Source organism: Cannabis sativa, chromosome 9 (assembly GCF_029168945.1).
Source record: "Cannabis sativa cultivar Pink pepper isolate KNU-18-1 chromosome 9, ASM2916894v1, whole genome shotgun sequence".
Taxonomy (NCBI): domain Eukaryota; kingdom Viridiplantae; phylum Streptophyta; class Magnoliopsida; order Rosales; family Cannabaceae; genus Cannabis; species Cannabis sativa.
In genome coordinates, this window is record NC_083609.1 from 54,269,751 (window position 1) to 54,286,114 (window position 16,364).

Below are 16,364 nucleotides of genomic sequence, written 5' to 3' on the forward strand. Positions count from 1 at the left end.
AATATTAAATATTTTTTATTTTATTTTTCGTAATTTTCTAAGAATATATAACCTATTTATCTAAAAAAAAAAGAATATATAACCTATAATTTTTAGAAAAATAACCTCATATACTATTTTTGTAACCAATTTTTTCATATAATTTACGCGGTTTGGGTTTCTAAAATAGTTTCTCTGGTAGTTTCTATATATGTGGGTTGATATAAGATTTTTAGTTGCGATTTAGGTTGATCCCCTAGTTGCAATAGGAGTTTTAATTCTGTAAAAATGCAAAAAGAAAAAATTGTTTTGAAATATAAAAATGTAAAAGTCACTAATATTTTATTTATTTTTTCACTTTTAACAAATATTTTTTATATATATATTACTAAATATTTAAAACATATTTATTTATGTATATTTTTTAGGATATCCAAACAAGAAAGAGAAAAGAGCTAGCCTAAGTAAATTTATATATAAAATATATATTTTTTTTTTTGTTAGAAGAAAGGTTACCTAGTCAAATTAATGATATTTCTTTTAACAAATTACATAATTTTTTTTTTTTGAGGAAAACAAACTATACATAAATCTTAGTCCTACTATTAGGGGTGTGCATAAATCGATCAAATCCAATGAGAACCGACCGATCCAATTACAACCGACTGCCAAACATTAGATATCCAATTGTGATCAGATTGGATTGGATGTTCTTTTTAAATATCCAATTAGATCGGATCGGATGGTGGATGAGGTATCTAAAAATCCAATACATCCAACATCCAATCAAACTAATTAGTATTTTCATTTAGTTTGGATGAGTAATTAAATTTTATATTGTTATACGTCAAATCTATATGTATATATGAACATTAATATTAAAGTTTTACTTTTTTTTTTCTTGGATTGGATGGATCCAGTCCAATCCAATACATACTGGATCTAAAATATTGGATGGATCCGATCTGATCCGATCCAAAAAATACTATGTATAAAATATTAGATAAACCCAAATTAAATAAATATATATATATACATATATGAAATACATCCAATGGATAGAACCGATCTAATCTAACATTCAATGGATGTTGGAGCGATTGGATGACGAAATTAATTAGATCGGATCGGATGGTAAAATCTAATATCCAATATATAATTTGATCGGATCTGGATAGGCCTAAAAATATTGGATGTGATCCAATGAACACTCCTACCTACTATGTTGTAGGTTTTGTTGTTTAGGTGGCGTTAGTTAATTAATCTGACCTTTGATAATTAATAAATAATATACAATTTAAAAAAATACTTATGAATAAATATAAACACCATTGAAAAGTTGTTCGAGGAAAAAAAACGTAGAATAAATAATATTTTATCAATTATTTAATTTTATCTTGACTATGAGTTATCAACATAAACTTGTATTTAAAAATACAATCTTTTACGCGCTCAAGTGTTTGTCCATATCACATCTCTCTCTCAAAAAAAAAAAAATAATAATATGTTTTCCACATCCATTGTCAACTTTATATTGACACTAGTTTATATATATAAATGAAATTATATAAATTTATACATATCGATGGAGTAATTCATTGAGTTAAGGGTTGTATCCAAAAATTATATATTTTTATATGTATTAATTATGTAAAAAAAAACATATAATTATTAGTAATTTGCACCCCTAAATTAATTTATTTATTTGTAATTAGCTCTCCCATTTTCCAATTCCACAATAATATACAACACATTATCTTGTATAATAAGTTTTGCATAAGTTAGGTATAGATTTATTTATATGTACGTATATGGATGAAAATATACATTTTATTTTCAAGGGATATGCTAATTAAGTTCGAACCTTTATATAAAACTAACACATTATATTACGATATTATTATTATTATTATTATTATTATTATGATTATTGATGTGTAGAAGTGATCAAATTCATGGTTGAGTTGAAGAAGTGTTAAAATAATAAACTTTAATAACACTAGCATATTAATAATCTGTACATTTTTTTCAAAGTTTTCTAGTTAATTAAATAATATGATTTCATATATGTGACAAGATTCATCATTTGACAATTTCTTACATGAAAGGGGAACTAAACTAATTCCAACTCTCTTCATATATATTTTCACATATATTCAGTACTAACAGTGAATAAATCAACTATATTTGAAAAAAAATAATAATGTTAAGTCGACTTAATTTCAATTATATATATATTTATATAGGAATGACTCTTGGTAACATTATTGGTCAACAACTCAACTACCCACTAAAGTATATTATAATTAGTATAATAATATTAATTATCTTCCCACTTAGAATGCTTGTGAAATTTTCAACTATATCACCTTGGTCTAACCAATACACCACCCACGAAATAACCTAAGTGATCTCCTAATTAACAAGAGCCAGCTCCACCCATATAAATATAATAGCATTATCAATAGATAGTACAACACAACAACTACTAAATCATTCTATCTTCTTTGCTCTTAACTCAGTCCTCTAACATAATCTAAAAGTTCATACTTAAGAGTTCTTAATTTGCTCTATCTTGAATTATAGATATAGCAAAATGGGAAGCTTAGGCGACTTTCAATTTCCTCTAAACAACGGTCTCTCCAACATGGCCAACGGGGCAACCACTAACCCATTGGACCCCGAGGAGTTTCGGCGCCAAGGCCACATGGTGATCGATTTCATAGCTGATTACTACAAAAACATTGAGAAGTACCCGGTTCTTAGCCAAGTTGAACCGGGTTACCTCAAAAAAAGATTGCCTACATCGGCACCTTTCTATCCAGAATCGATTGAGACGATTCTGGGTGATGTCCAGGAACATATCGTTCCAGGCATAACCCACTGGCAAAGCCCCAACTACTTCGCTTACTTCCCTTCTAGCGGTAGCATTGCGGGCTTTCTCGGTGAAATGTTGGCCACTGGCTTCAATGTTGTCGGATTCAACTGGATGTCGTCTCCAGCAGCCACCGAGCTGGAGAGCATAGTCATGGACTGGCTGGGCCAGATGCTCAGGCTTCCAAAATCCTTTCTCTTCTCTGGAAATGGAGGTGGTGTCCTACAAGGAACCACTTGTGAAGCCATCTTGTGTACACTTGTAGCTGCACGAGATCGAACCCTCAGAATCATTGGAAATGAAAATATTGGAAAGCTAGTCGTTTATTGTTCTGACCAAACACATTGCGCTTTCAAGAAAGCGGCTCAGATTGCTGGGATTCACCCGGATAATTTTAAAGTCATCCCCACAACTCTTTCATCTTCATTTTCGATGTCTCCCAAGGCATTGAGAAACACTATAACTGCTGATGTTGAGGCTGGACTCGTTCCCATATTTCTACTCGCAACTGTCGGGACAACCTCCACAACTGCTGTTGACCCACTCGGACCTCTATGTGACGTGGCAAAAGATTACGGAATGTGGGTCCACGTGGACGCTGCTTACGCTGGGAGCATTTGTATATGCCCAGAATTCCGACACTTCATAGACGGAGTAGAAGGAGCCAACTCATTCAGTTTCAACGCACACAAATGGTTCTTCACCACCTTAGACTGTTGTTGCCTTTGGGTGAAAGACCCCACAGCATTGACACAATCATTGTCTACCGATCCTGAGTATCTGAAAAACAAAGCCACCGAGTCAAAACAAGTGGTTGACTATAAAGACTGGCAACTCGCTCTAAGCAGACGATTCCGTTCTCTCAAACTATGGCTCGTACTCCGAAGCTACGGAGTCGAGAAACTACGTGGCTTTCTTCGTAGCCATGTTAAGATGGCCAAACTATTCCAAGGTTTCGTGGAAGCCGACGAAAGATTTGAAGTTGTCGTTCCTAGAAATTTCGCCACTTTATGTTTCAGAATATCACCATCTGCATTAACAACTAATAACAATGCTATACTTTCTGAGATTAATGGCTCCAGAAGGATTAGTGATACTTCTCCCAAAAAAATGGTAACAGAGAATGAACTCAACAACAAGCTGATGGACTCCATTAACCGTTCGGGTCGGGTTTACATGACCCATTCGGTTGTTGGTGGAATTTTTCTTCTGCGTTTCGCGGTTGGTGCGAGTCTTACTGAGGAATCCCATGTCATTGAAGCTTGGAACGTGGTCAAACAACAAGCAGATATTATACTAAATTCATACCATTCCGAGTTTTGACCCAGTTATTACTAATGAGTTTCTTATACGTATCATTTTTTTTTTCTTTGTATGAGATGTATCTTTTTTATGTACAATCTTTTCAATGTGTTTTTTAATTCTTTTTCTTTATCAATGAAAATAATGTTCATTTTTTTTATTGGTTCACGTTACATTTAAAAACCTTTTGCCAACTGGGGTCTATATAAAATAAAAGGATTATCTCTAAAAATACATAAATAAAATGGATTCAATTTTGAAAAATTTACATAGACTAATTAAAAATTTAAAGAAATTATAAAAATATATGAAAACGGAAATTTTTTTATTTTTACTCTTTGAACTTAATTACACAAGACATTATTTTTTTTGTATAAAAATTATATTTTTAGGTTTAAAGAAACATGAAAACTATATAAAAATAACAAAAAAATAGCATCCAAATAACATCAAAACAACAACAAAAAATAACATACAAATAACAAAAAATCAACAATAAATTAACAAGAATATAATATAAAAAGACCGTATTTTCTGTAAATAAAATTAAAAAATCGTAAAAATATTTAAAATTCCATAAAACCATATTTTTGTAATTTTTTTGTTATTTTTATGTATTTGTGAAATAATTCCTTTTTTTATTTACAAAAATATCTCTTTAGTGAAAGTAATAAACTGTTTTTTAATTGTTTTATATAATTTATTTATAGACGTATTATAGTTGTGATGAGATTTTTTTTTAATTGTTTTATAGTTGATTTATAGCTATCGTGAGATTGATTTTGCGTTGTTTTTTTTTAGTTTTTTTAGTTTTTATTTTTTACTTTTTGCTAAAGTATTTTTATAATTTTAAAACTTCATAAGAGTATTTTGTAATTAAAAATTTTAGGTGGTAAAATTGTAAATAAAACATAAAAGAAGGATATTTTTTAAAATTCCCCTTATTTTTTTATTATTAGCTTTTTATTAGATTTTTTAGATACTATAAAAAAGGAAATGAAATGTGAAATTCTTGAATATATTTAAGGGTGTTCATAAAATATCTAATTTGTAAAGTGCAGAAATCTACACATGTATAGATTTAATTAGACTGGAAAATTAGATGTTGATTGATATGTACTAACCGATCAAATCTAATTCACACATATTTATATAATATTCCAAAAAAAAAAATTATATATACAATTAATATTTTAATGTACAAAATAATAATTTAAAAATCTAATACATATGGTATATTCTATTTTTATGAAAATATAATCTAAAACAAAATTAAATATTTTTTTTGTACATACAATTTATTTTCTTCTTCCTTCAAATTTGTCATTTTTTACTTTATTTATTTTAATTTATTATTGGGAGCTAGCATAAAATAACATATTAATTTATTTTATTTTGTTGTTAATTGTGTGAAAAAATATATATTTTTAATAATATTAAATTATTCTATAATAAAAAATTAACTGATTGAAAAAAACTGATCCAATCCATATTTTAAAATATAAAATCAGTACTTACTGCAGATCGAATGCTCTATGAGGAAAGTAGTGCAGATTTGATTGAATGAATTTACTATACATTATTAAGAATTGGAATAAAGTAATGGAGAAATATAACAGAATAAATGAAAAATAATCAGAATTAATATTTGTAATATGTTGTTTACTAAAATTGTTTGGAAATAGAATAATAATGATTTATCTTATTTACTGTAATCGAAATGCTTAAATTGACCAAATTGCCCTTTATAGTTAAAATATAATATATGATAGTTATTTTATAAGACATATTTTAAAAGGAAAAATTATTATCGGATATTTAATATTAAAAAATAAAATAAAAATAAATAAAAGGCATTATCTTCAGTGACGTTCCTTAAAAAAAATAGTGGGGAAGTATTTATTTTTCTTTTATCTCATATTTAACAAAGTTTTCCCTTTTTTTAATTTAATAAAGTAGGTAAATAGATATAAAAGAATGATCACCTTATTCTTATTATTTATTAGTAAACTTGTCATTAATGTATAGTCAACTTTCCTTCCCTTCGAATGATGAAACCCTTCCTAATTTTTCTTGATTGTTGTTTCACGAAGACAGTTCTCTCAGAGGTGCAAAATTGGTTCCGGTTTGTTGGTTGGTCTAAGAACCTCCTGGATTGGATTAATTTTGCTTCCAAGATATCTAAGGGTCTCCTTTATTAACACTGGAATTTTCTTTTGTAATTATTCAAAGCTTACTAAAACAGACAATAATGTAATTGTTATAAATATTAATAATTATGTGGATGTCCAAATCTTTTATTTATTACCATTAATTGTAATCAACATTCATCTTTTTCTTAGTTTCCCTTTTTCTTAGTTTCTTAATATCTCACTCTTGTATTTGTATAAATAGGGGTTCACCCCATTGGAATAAATAACTCAGAAATTCTCATTCACTTTCTCTTTCTCTCTTCATCTTCTTCTTCTTTCTTCTCATCTATTTTATATTATTTTATATTATTTCATAACACGTTATCAGCACGAGTCTCTGCCCAAGCTTCAAGCATGAGTCTCTGCCCAAGCTTAATTAAAGCATGAGTCTCTACCCAAGTCCCAATGTAAGTATCTTGTTAAAGTTCTTGAATTGTTTCAAAGTCAAAATACACTAAATATATATTTATATATATACTCCTCTGACTGAAACAATTTCAAGAATCATTTGGTTTCTTTTTTCTTTTTATCTATATATCTATATATTATATATGTATGTATATATTTTTATATATTTATTATTGATTTCATATATATATAATGGTCTTATCATTCATAATATTTACAATATATGTGTGCCTATGATATGATAGAGAAAATCTATATAAATTATACATATATCCAGAAGATTATGTATCATCGATAAAATATTGCATATATCCTAAAGATTATGCATCATCGATAAAATATTGCATATATCCTAAAGATTATGCATCATCGATAAAATATTGCATATATCCTGAAGATTATGCATCATCGATAAAATATTGCATATATCCTGAAGATTATGCATCATCGATAAAATATTGCATATATCCTGAAGATTATGCATCCTCGATAAAATATTGCATACATCCTGATGATTATGCGTCCTCAATAAAATCTTGCATATATCCTGAAGATTATGCAAACGTAATATTCATTATATAGTTGATGAATATATAATGAAAGAGATGAATACATATTTATATATATGTTCTTGTATTCTTTGAGGACAATGAAAAATAATCTAATATCGATATAGATTTTGACAAACATTTTCTGAAGTAAATGTTTTATATTTATCGAAGAAAAAAAATGATTGTATTTATGTGAATACAACTAAAGAATCATTAAAAATGATTATTATTGATGCAATTTTATAGTGGGTTTTGAATACCCAAAAAGAATGTTAAAAAAATTGCATTGAAACATTAAAGTATAAGAATAACAATGAGCATGACTAATGTTATTTAAATACATGAGGCAGTATTTATTGTTCATCATTCCCTGCAGAGAATGATACGAATTGAAGTCAATCACTTTTAAAGATTCCTCGTATTAGTCATGTTATTATACATTGTTATTACTTGCAATGTTAGAAATTATTGCATGTGACATATATTAAAGATCAAATTTTGCATACATCTTGGAGATTATGCAAAAATTATATTCATATATTCTTTGAAATATTGTTAAAGAAATTGTTGAGTAATTTCTTTTTATATATGAACAAGTAATAAATTTTTAAGAAATTTATAATAATGTTCTACTTGTTCAACGTCATTCCCCGAAGTGAATGTAATGATTTTAAACAATTGATGGCATTATTTACTCAAATATTTCCAGAAGAAAGTGGAAACAACCAAAAGATGAGATACCACACACAATCAAAGTGTATAAAATCTATATATCATGTGTGGAATTGAATAATAGTAGTCGCGTACATGTAGTACGGACACACTTATAATCAAGATAAAAGTATATTTGATTATTAGATAAAATGTGAATTGTACAAATTTATTGTACATTTAGATTATTTAAATATCATTCCCTGAAGAGAATGAATAGACATGAAATTCTATTTCAAAGAATATAGATTTCACATATATTGGTAATGCCAGAAGCAAATTAATATATGCATATTTTATTATTTCTTGAAATCAATAGTTTCAAACTATTGTTAGTACTGGATATGTATATATATAGTTACTATATAATTCAGTTTGCATATTCCCGAAAGTGGATATATAATTTACTAATATTTGTTAGTGATCCAATATAATCAAAGTGATAAAGAATCACAAAATGATTATTTAAAAAGCTTCCTGAAGAAGTACTCTTACATACAATTGCTACTTTGAGTAGAAAAATATATTTGTATGTACCTAGATGTATAACTTTTATCTAGTTATGAAAGTATAATAAGAAATAACTTATTATATGTACTGGTTGTACATTTAAATATATAATATATCAAGTCATGATAATTAGACTGATGAATAGTCTATTAATAAATTAGACGACTTGTTAAAAAGATACCAGGAAACATGAATGACATATTATGGTTATATCTATTTGACCATTATAACAACATGATGAAGTTGTCATGTACATTTTATATTATACACATCATTGAATTGATGATAGTGATTCCTGAAGAAATATAAAGTTTGATAAACATAATAGTGACTCCTGAAGAGTGTATATGTTTTGGAGAATAATATAATTATATTATTTGTGTATATAAAATGAAACTTGTAATGATTATGTTGTAATGAATTTACATTACCTTTTGAAAGTTTCATTGAAATACAAATTATAGTGAACCTGAAGTTCATGAATTGAATTTTTTGACATGATCAATCATATGCAATAAATTGTCAAAGAATTTGACTAAATTTTGTTGAAGAACCAGAAGATTCTTCTCATTGTTAATTTATAAGGCTCAAAAGAAGAATGTGCATATATTTGCACATAGAAAATATTTAAATTATATTTCTTTAACAGTCTTGAGCCATTATGTAACGTCCCCGCTTCAAGCCTCCATTGGGTCCTTACACCCACGGACTAATGGCTCTTATACACGAGTTCGTCACTCTAGCTGCTTCATGGATTGATGACTCACCCTACAGACCAACACGAGTGTTTCTAGCGTGCTTTGTCCTCACTCACACGCATCCTGGGAAAACTTCCCAGGAGGTCACCCATCCTTGAAATTGCTCCAAGCCAAGCACGCTTAACTGTGGAGTTCTTTCGAGATGGGCTACCGAAAAACAAGATGCACCTTGTTGACATAGGTAGTACCAATCAATCCATTTAAGCTCTCTTCAACTGTGTAATCGCATACCTACACAGTCTCAGAATCATCCCACTTGACCTTCCCCAGGCGGTGTGGGATTGCACAACTTACCCGGTGTTTCCCCTTACGGATCACGGGACTACTGATTGTCACAATCACCCCCCCTTACGGGGTCCGACGTCCTCGTCGACCACACTTCCGGCTGGGTCAAGGCTCTGATACCATTTGTAACGTCCCCGCTTCAAGCCTCCATTGGGTCCTTACACCCACGGACTAATGGCTCTTATACACGAGTTCGTCACTCTAGCTGCTTCATGGATTGATGACTCACCCTACAGACCAACACGAGTGTTTCTAGCGTGCTTTGTCCTCACTCACACGCATCCTGGGAAAACTTCCCAGGAGGTCACCCATCCTTGAAATTGCTCCAAGCCAAGCACGCTTAACTGTGGAGTTCTTTCGAGATGGGCTACCGAAAAACAAGATGCACCTTGTTGACATAGGTAGTACCAATCAATCCATTTAAGCTCTCTTCAACTGTGTAATCGCATACCTACACAGTCTCAGAATCATCCCACTTGACCTTCCCCAGGCGGTGTGGGATTGCACAACTTACCCGGTGTTTCCCCTTACGGATCACGGGACTACTGATTGTCACACATTATTAGATTTTTATTGCATAGTTTCTTATCGATGTGATAAGATTATATGATCATGCATTTACAAAATGTGTAAATTTATGTATTTCTAATTATACACGTATGACTCATTCTTAGAAATGAATTAAGTTCATAAGTATTGAACTTGAAACTGAAGTTATTGAACCTGAAGTTCAATGTCATATAATATATATGAGTTTAAATAGATATTGATTCATTGTGATATATTGAAATCCCTACAGGTGTATTAATATTATTAGATATCACAATTTCTTAAAATTCTCTCGATCAGGGGGAGAGAAGCAGTTGGGATCGATGATAATTTTTGAAAAATGATCCTTGCACAAAGTTATAAGAAGGATATAGTTCAAAATGATATATACCAACTGCAAATCAATATTACTCAAAGTTGAGATAGAATGAGGTGAAAACGCCTGAAGCGTAAATGAACAATATAGAAATTATTAGTAAATGTTCATTTGATTTGCCCTGAAGTTGTTAAATCTAGAGGTACTCATGGAGATACCTTAATGTTATAAAGTATTAAAATGATAACCGTGATGAAAACGGTACTCAAAGAGACTCCCAAGAGAAGTTAGACATAACACATTTAATCATAATTGAATCCCTGAAGTGATTCGTTATAGGTACCTATAAATGATAAACATATTTGAAAATATGTAATTTAAAGAGATCTCTATAAGTTATGTCAATATGGGAGGAAATTATCATTAATTGAAATTTTTGTCGGCAATAAATATTGAATGTGTGCATATGCAATAAACTAACATGAGATAGCAAGGATCATTGTATTAGATTTGTCGAGAATGATCGACATACATTTTGATTTTTGGCCAAAATATTATGACGCAATCCAGGCAAATTTACTCACATAAAGTGAAGTAAGACCTGTAGGGTGTGCAAATAAATATTTCTAATGAGAAATTTGCATATATGTATTTGTACATAATGAATTATTGTACAAAGTTTGCATAGACATGAGATTGATTGAAGTAAGGCTTAAATATTGAGAAAATATAATCATGATTTGATTATAGCCTGGAATATATTTTATGAGGATTTATAAGCGTCACATAAATGTTGCAACAAAAGGTTATTTATTTGGAGCTCCTAATATAGTGAGAATTTGAAATAAGCCTTATCTAAAAATTCTAGAAGAATTTAATACATGTCTTAAGTGATATAAATTCAAAGTCGCGCGCACTATATGACAAAGATCTTTGTATGAAATAAAGACATGTAAGTAAATTATTATTTGAAAAATACCTATGGTTGTCTATGCAATATAAATACGTAAATTATACGTTGTGATAGACTCTTTAAGAGTTTTTGATTAATTGAAGAACAAATTTTTATTTCTTTTGTATTTCGAGAAATATTAATGTATAAAGTTTGTTCATTAGTATTGAAGTCCTGAAGTACTTCATATGTATCAAGAATTGTAGATATATGATCATTTGATATGGAAATTAAGATCATAAAACAAGATGAAATAAATATATGGTCTTGGAGTACCATCATTGTCACAAATGAAAATTTGTAGTACCATTAATGTGTTATGTTCATATCTACTTGAAATTTTAAATTTTCATATGAAAAAAGTTGTGTACACACATGAATGATACAATTAGTTGGATAAAGACTAATGTTCCACGAACCCCTCATCTATAATTTAGAAGTCCATGCATACTCTGGAAGAGTTATAGAAAATATATGATCAAAGATTATATATGGTGATATTTTAAAAGTGATAACAATAATCTTATGAGATATATTATCACCAAAAGAATTATGGATCATATGTGCATGAGGGGGAGACATATTCATGTTGCACTCTTTTTTCCTTAGTTCAGGTTTTGTCCCAATGGGTTTTCCTGGCAAGGTTTTTAACGAGGCAACTTGCAAATAATTATGAATATGAAATATATATTGTACTCTTTTCCCTAGCTCAGATTTTGTCCCACTGGGTTTTTCTGGCAAGGTTTTTAACGAGGCAACTATAAATCATGTTAACATACTTGCATTTTATGAAGCAAGTAGAGAATGTGTGTGAGTGAGATCATTGACATAGCATATTTGGGAAACATATGAATTGCACTCAATAAAGAAGTATCAACCCAAGCAATTCTCTATGGATAATACTGCTTGCATCGCTCAACTAAAAGGATGGTACATTGAAGGAGATAGAGTTAGAACACATTTCACGAAATTCTTCTTTATAAGCTTCAAGAAAATACATATTGGTGTTCAACATATTTAATTAAGTGTCAATCTTGTAAACTTATTCACAAAGTTATTACCAACATCAACATTTGAGAAGACGCCAGATAAGATCGAAATTCGTCGATTAGAAGATCTCCACAAATGCCTAAATGAGGGGGAGTTAGTTTACACTATACTCTTTTTCCTTTGGTCAAGTTTTCAGCAAGATTTTTAATAAGGCAGTTATTATGGACATCCAAGGGAGAGTGTTATAAATATTAATAATTATGTGGATGTCCAAATCTTTTATTTATTACCATTAATTGTAATCAACATTCATCTTTTTCTTAGTTTCTTAATATCTCACTCTTGTATTTGTATAAATAGGAGTTCACCCCATTGGAATAAATAACTCAGAAATTCTCATTCACTTTCTCTTTCTCTCTTCATCTTCTTCTTCTTTCTTCTCATCTATTTTATATTATTTTATATTATTTCATAACAGTAATAGCTTTGATTTTTAATTTTTGATTTGTTGGTTTACCATATTTAGAGCTAGTACTAATGTATGAAAATATATAAAATGAATGAGCTATTCTTCCTATTATCAATTGATTTTGAGATGAAAATTCATTCATTTTATCTCAAATTCTAACACAATGTGTATTGTTAATCAGATGTTTTGAATGAAAAAAAAAATTCCTCTGCTTCTTAAAAATATTAAGAGAATTTTACGTCAAATATCTCCTAAATTTATAATTTGTACTTTGTTTAAAATTAAAATAGTAAGAAAAATCTGCAAAATGCCTTCGTACATAAAAATGATTAGTCAATACAAATTGGCTTAACATGAACTGTTTCAAGTATGCATAATATTGTTACACTGAATGGCTTGGATGAACTCATTGTCAGACTCAAGAGCAGACATAGCAGCCGGCGGAAGACACATCTCCAAATCAATACTTCCGCCGCCTTCATGTCCCGGATAACACGACACTTTCCCGCTAAACTTGTTCGCATAACCGCTGCGAAGCGCCACTGCTTTTCCCATCCCGAATTCAATTCCATACTTGTTGAATCTAGGTGAACTCCCCATCATAATGCTGAAAGGATCAAAAAGCTGACCGAGTTGAAAAACGCGCCTACTCTCAAGCCAATCATCCAGCAACACTCGAATTGTCTTGTCATTATGGTTAGCCACAGCCTCATGCAACTTCCACGCCGCCCATCCAAGATCATGCTCAAGCAAATCACCAACAGTTGTAAATCCCCTTATTGGATAAATTACATTCCCAAAGTAATTTTCTGATATTGGTGGATCTAATCTCCCTCTATTATTAGCTGCCAATCTACAACTTGTTACCTGTTCTGGTGCTAGATTTCGGGCTCTAGTTATACACCTCCAAATAAGTGCAGATAAAGATTGGAAGGTAGAGATTTTGTTGGTGTTACATTCTGTATTAGCCTTGGTTTTCAATTTCGCTAGCGATTCCACCGAAAAATGGAACACTCTCTCCCTGAGTTCCGGGGCTTCAAATCGCCCAACAAACTCTTCGGGGCCCGAGTATGGGAGGCTGATTTTCGGGCCGTGGCCTTCGGGAAACCAGCGTTTGAAAATAGGTGGACGAGAGATAGAGTTTGTGTTATTAAACACTTCAGACCACATGTTGAAGAAGTTCCAATAAGAGGTTCCATCAGCTATGGCATGGTTCATGGAACATCCTATGAAGACACCATCCACAAGCTCAGTTACTTGGATAGAAACCAAACTAGTTGTGTGGCCATCGTAATTGACTGCTCTATCATGGTCAAAGAAAGATTGAACAATGGAAGGTACATCAGTTGGTGTTAGAATATCAGAGACAGTCATATCTAGAGTTGCATAGATAAATTTGGCTCCAGGGCTGTCATTACTGCAATCAACATAAACCAAACATGAATTTGGGTTTTCAGATTTGATTGTCTTCAAACGACCTGAAAGTGGATAAAAGTGATTCAGAGTTAGAGAAAGGGAGTTTTTGAGGTTGCCCAATAGATCTTCCATGAAATTCTCATCTTGATGAGATGGTTTGGAAAACAGGAGACCCTTTTGGATGTAGTGGACAGAGAGCATTACTAAATCCCATGGTGTCATATAGAGGGGATGATTTGATTCTTCTGGGGCACACTTTGGTTTAACAAAACACTCAGATATTTGGTTAACTTTGGGAGTGTTCATGGTCATGGTCATGATCTTCACTCTGTTCTTTCTCTTTAACTCTCTGTTTTCTTCTACTATGGCTTCTCTGTGTTGGTTTTATAGTGTTATTACTTTTAACTTTTTCATGTATTTTAATGTTATGTTTAGGATTGACTGACTTTGTTTTAATATTTTTCATGTTATTATAACCACTTCCTTTGACTTTATCCAAACTAGCCGTTCAAATTTGAATTGTTCGTTGATTATAGATATAAAAGAAATGAATGTATCTAAACTTGTAGAAAGAAGATTGTCTGAACTTGTTTGGGTTGGTGAGCCTGCCTTTTCAGATATTGAATTATAATCTCTTACTTAACTTGTATAGACTAGTACAACATCCTTCCTATGAATTTTTTAAAATTTTTAAATGGTTTATAGTCAGGGACGGAACCAGAATTTTTGTTTTGTGGGCTTATTTATCATTAAAAAAATATTTATACTTATATTATAATCACTCTTACTATATTTATTTAATTTTATGGGGGCTTTTTTATTATTTTGGTTTATAATTATCAAATTAAAAAAAAATACATTTAATTTTTTGAAAGGTAATATTTTTGTTCGTGGGGGCTATAGCCCCCACATTTAGAGTAGGTCCGTCTCTGTTTATAGTGTTAAAAATACATTTATTTTTTTTTTAACACTTATGGTAAAATAAACTATCAAGAATTCTGTACTGCAATGTAAATTATTTAAAAAAAAATTAAAAATTTATATGTAACTATAGAGAATAATATTATGAAAAAAATTAAAAAAATATGTTAGTATGTAATTCCAAAAGTAAATATTGATTAACAATTTAAATAAGAAGTTATAATTAACAAATTCATCGAAATTATATAATAGTTGGTGGGAAGGTTGCATTTTGTTTCTACTATTATATTATTATTATTATTATTATTATTATTATTATTATTATAGGAAGTCAAGTTGCTTTTTTTTCCCTTGTTTTTTCTTGCAAGGAAGTTGCTTTTTAGATTACAAGTTTTTAGCGTAGTGTTGCCCACGTTACGTGAAGCTTTGCATTAGAGCACTAGGGTGTATATTCAATCTAATTCGTAGTATTTTGCTCATAGTACATTCAATTCGCACTAAGTGTAGATTTTATTTTTTGAATCCAATCCAATCTGTACAATTGCTCAAATCCAATCTAATCCAATCCGTAAAAGTATAGATTGGATCGATTATTTTGGATTATTTACTTTTTAATATTAAATTATTTAATATTTATAAAAAAATATTTTTTTTACATAACAAACAACAAAATAAAACAAATTATAGTTATTTTATGTTTTCAACAATACATTAAAACAAATAAAATAGTAAATAACAAAAGGAAAAAAAAAGTTTAATTTTATTTTAAATTGTATATAAGAATAGAATATATATTTGATTTATTAAGTTTTGAAATATAATTGTCTTATATGTATTATATTTTTAAATTACTATTTTCTTTACATTAAAATGTTATTTGTATATATAATTTTTTAATTTTTTATAAATATGTGTGGATTGGATTGGATTGATTACTTTTACATGTCAATCAACATCCAATCCGCACAAGTGCAGATTTTGAATTTTCCAATCCGCACAAGTACGGATATCCGCATTTTGCGGATTGGATTAGATTGGATCGTGCGGATTAAATTGGATCGATTATTTTATGAACACTCCTATTAAAGCATCTCTAATGACGTGGCCTGTGTTATAAAATATAAATATAGTGAATATGTATTGTTAGTACATATTCATAAAATTAAACTCTAAAGGTTCG

General features: G+C 29.8%; 2 protein-coding genes across 2 annotated transcripts; one reads left to right on the forward strand and one right to left on the reverse strand.

The window, feature by feature from the left end:
- The first annotated feature begins 2,377 nt into the window (after positions 1-2,377).
- Positions 2,378-4,315, forward strand: LOC115721923 (tyrosine decarboxylase). The gene has a single exon (XM_030651029.2). It carries the CDS (start codon positions 2,576-2,578, stop codon positions 4,175-4,177), a length of 1,602 nt encoding a protein of 533 aa, XP_030506889.2. The 5' UTR covers positions 2,378-2,575; the 3' UTR covers positions 4,178-4,315.
- An 8,716-nt stretch (positions 4,316-13,031) lies between these two features.
- Positions 13,032-14,647, reverse strand: LOC115722001 (uncharacterized acetyltransferase At3g50280). Its single transcript, XM_030651117.2, has one exon. The coding sequence runs from the start codon at positions 14,579-14,581 to the stop codon at positions 13,211-13,213; it is 1,371 nt and encodes a 456-aa protein (XP_030506977.2). The 5' UTR covers positions 14,582-14,647; the 3' UTR covers positions 13,032-13,210.
- Between the last annotated feature and the right edge of the window lie 1,717 nt (positions 14,648-16,364).

Coding starts and splice junctions, on each gene's coding strand:
- LOC115722001 (XM_030651117.2), bottom strand. CDS start 14,581: ATGACCATGACCATGAACACTCCCAAAGTTAACCAAATATCTGAGTGT.
- LOC115721923 (XM_030651029.2), top strand. CDS start 2,576: ATGGGAAGCTTAGGCGACTTTCAATTTCCTCTAAACAACGGTCTCTCC.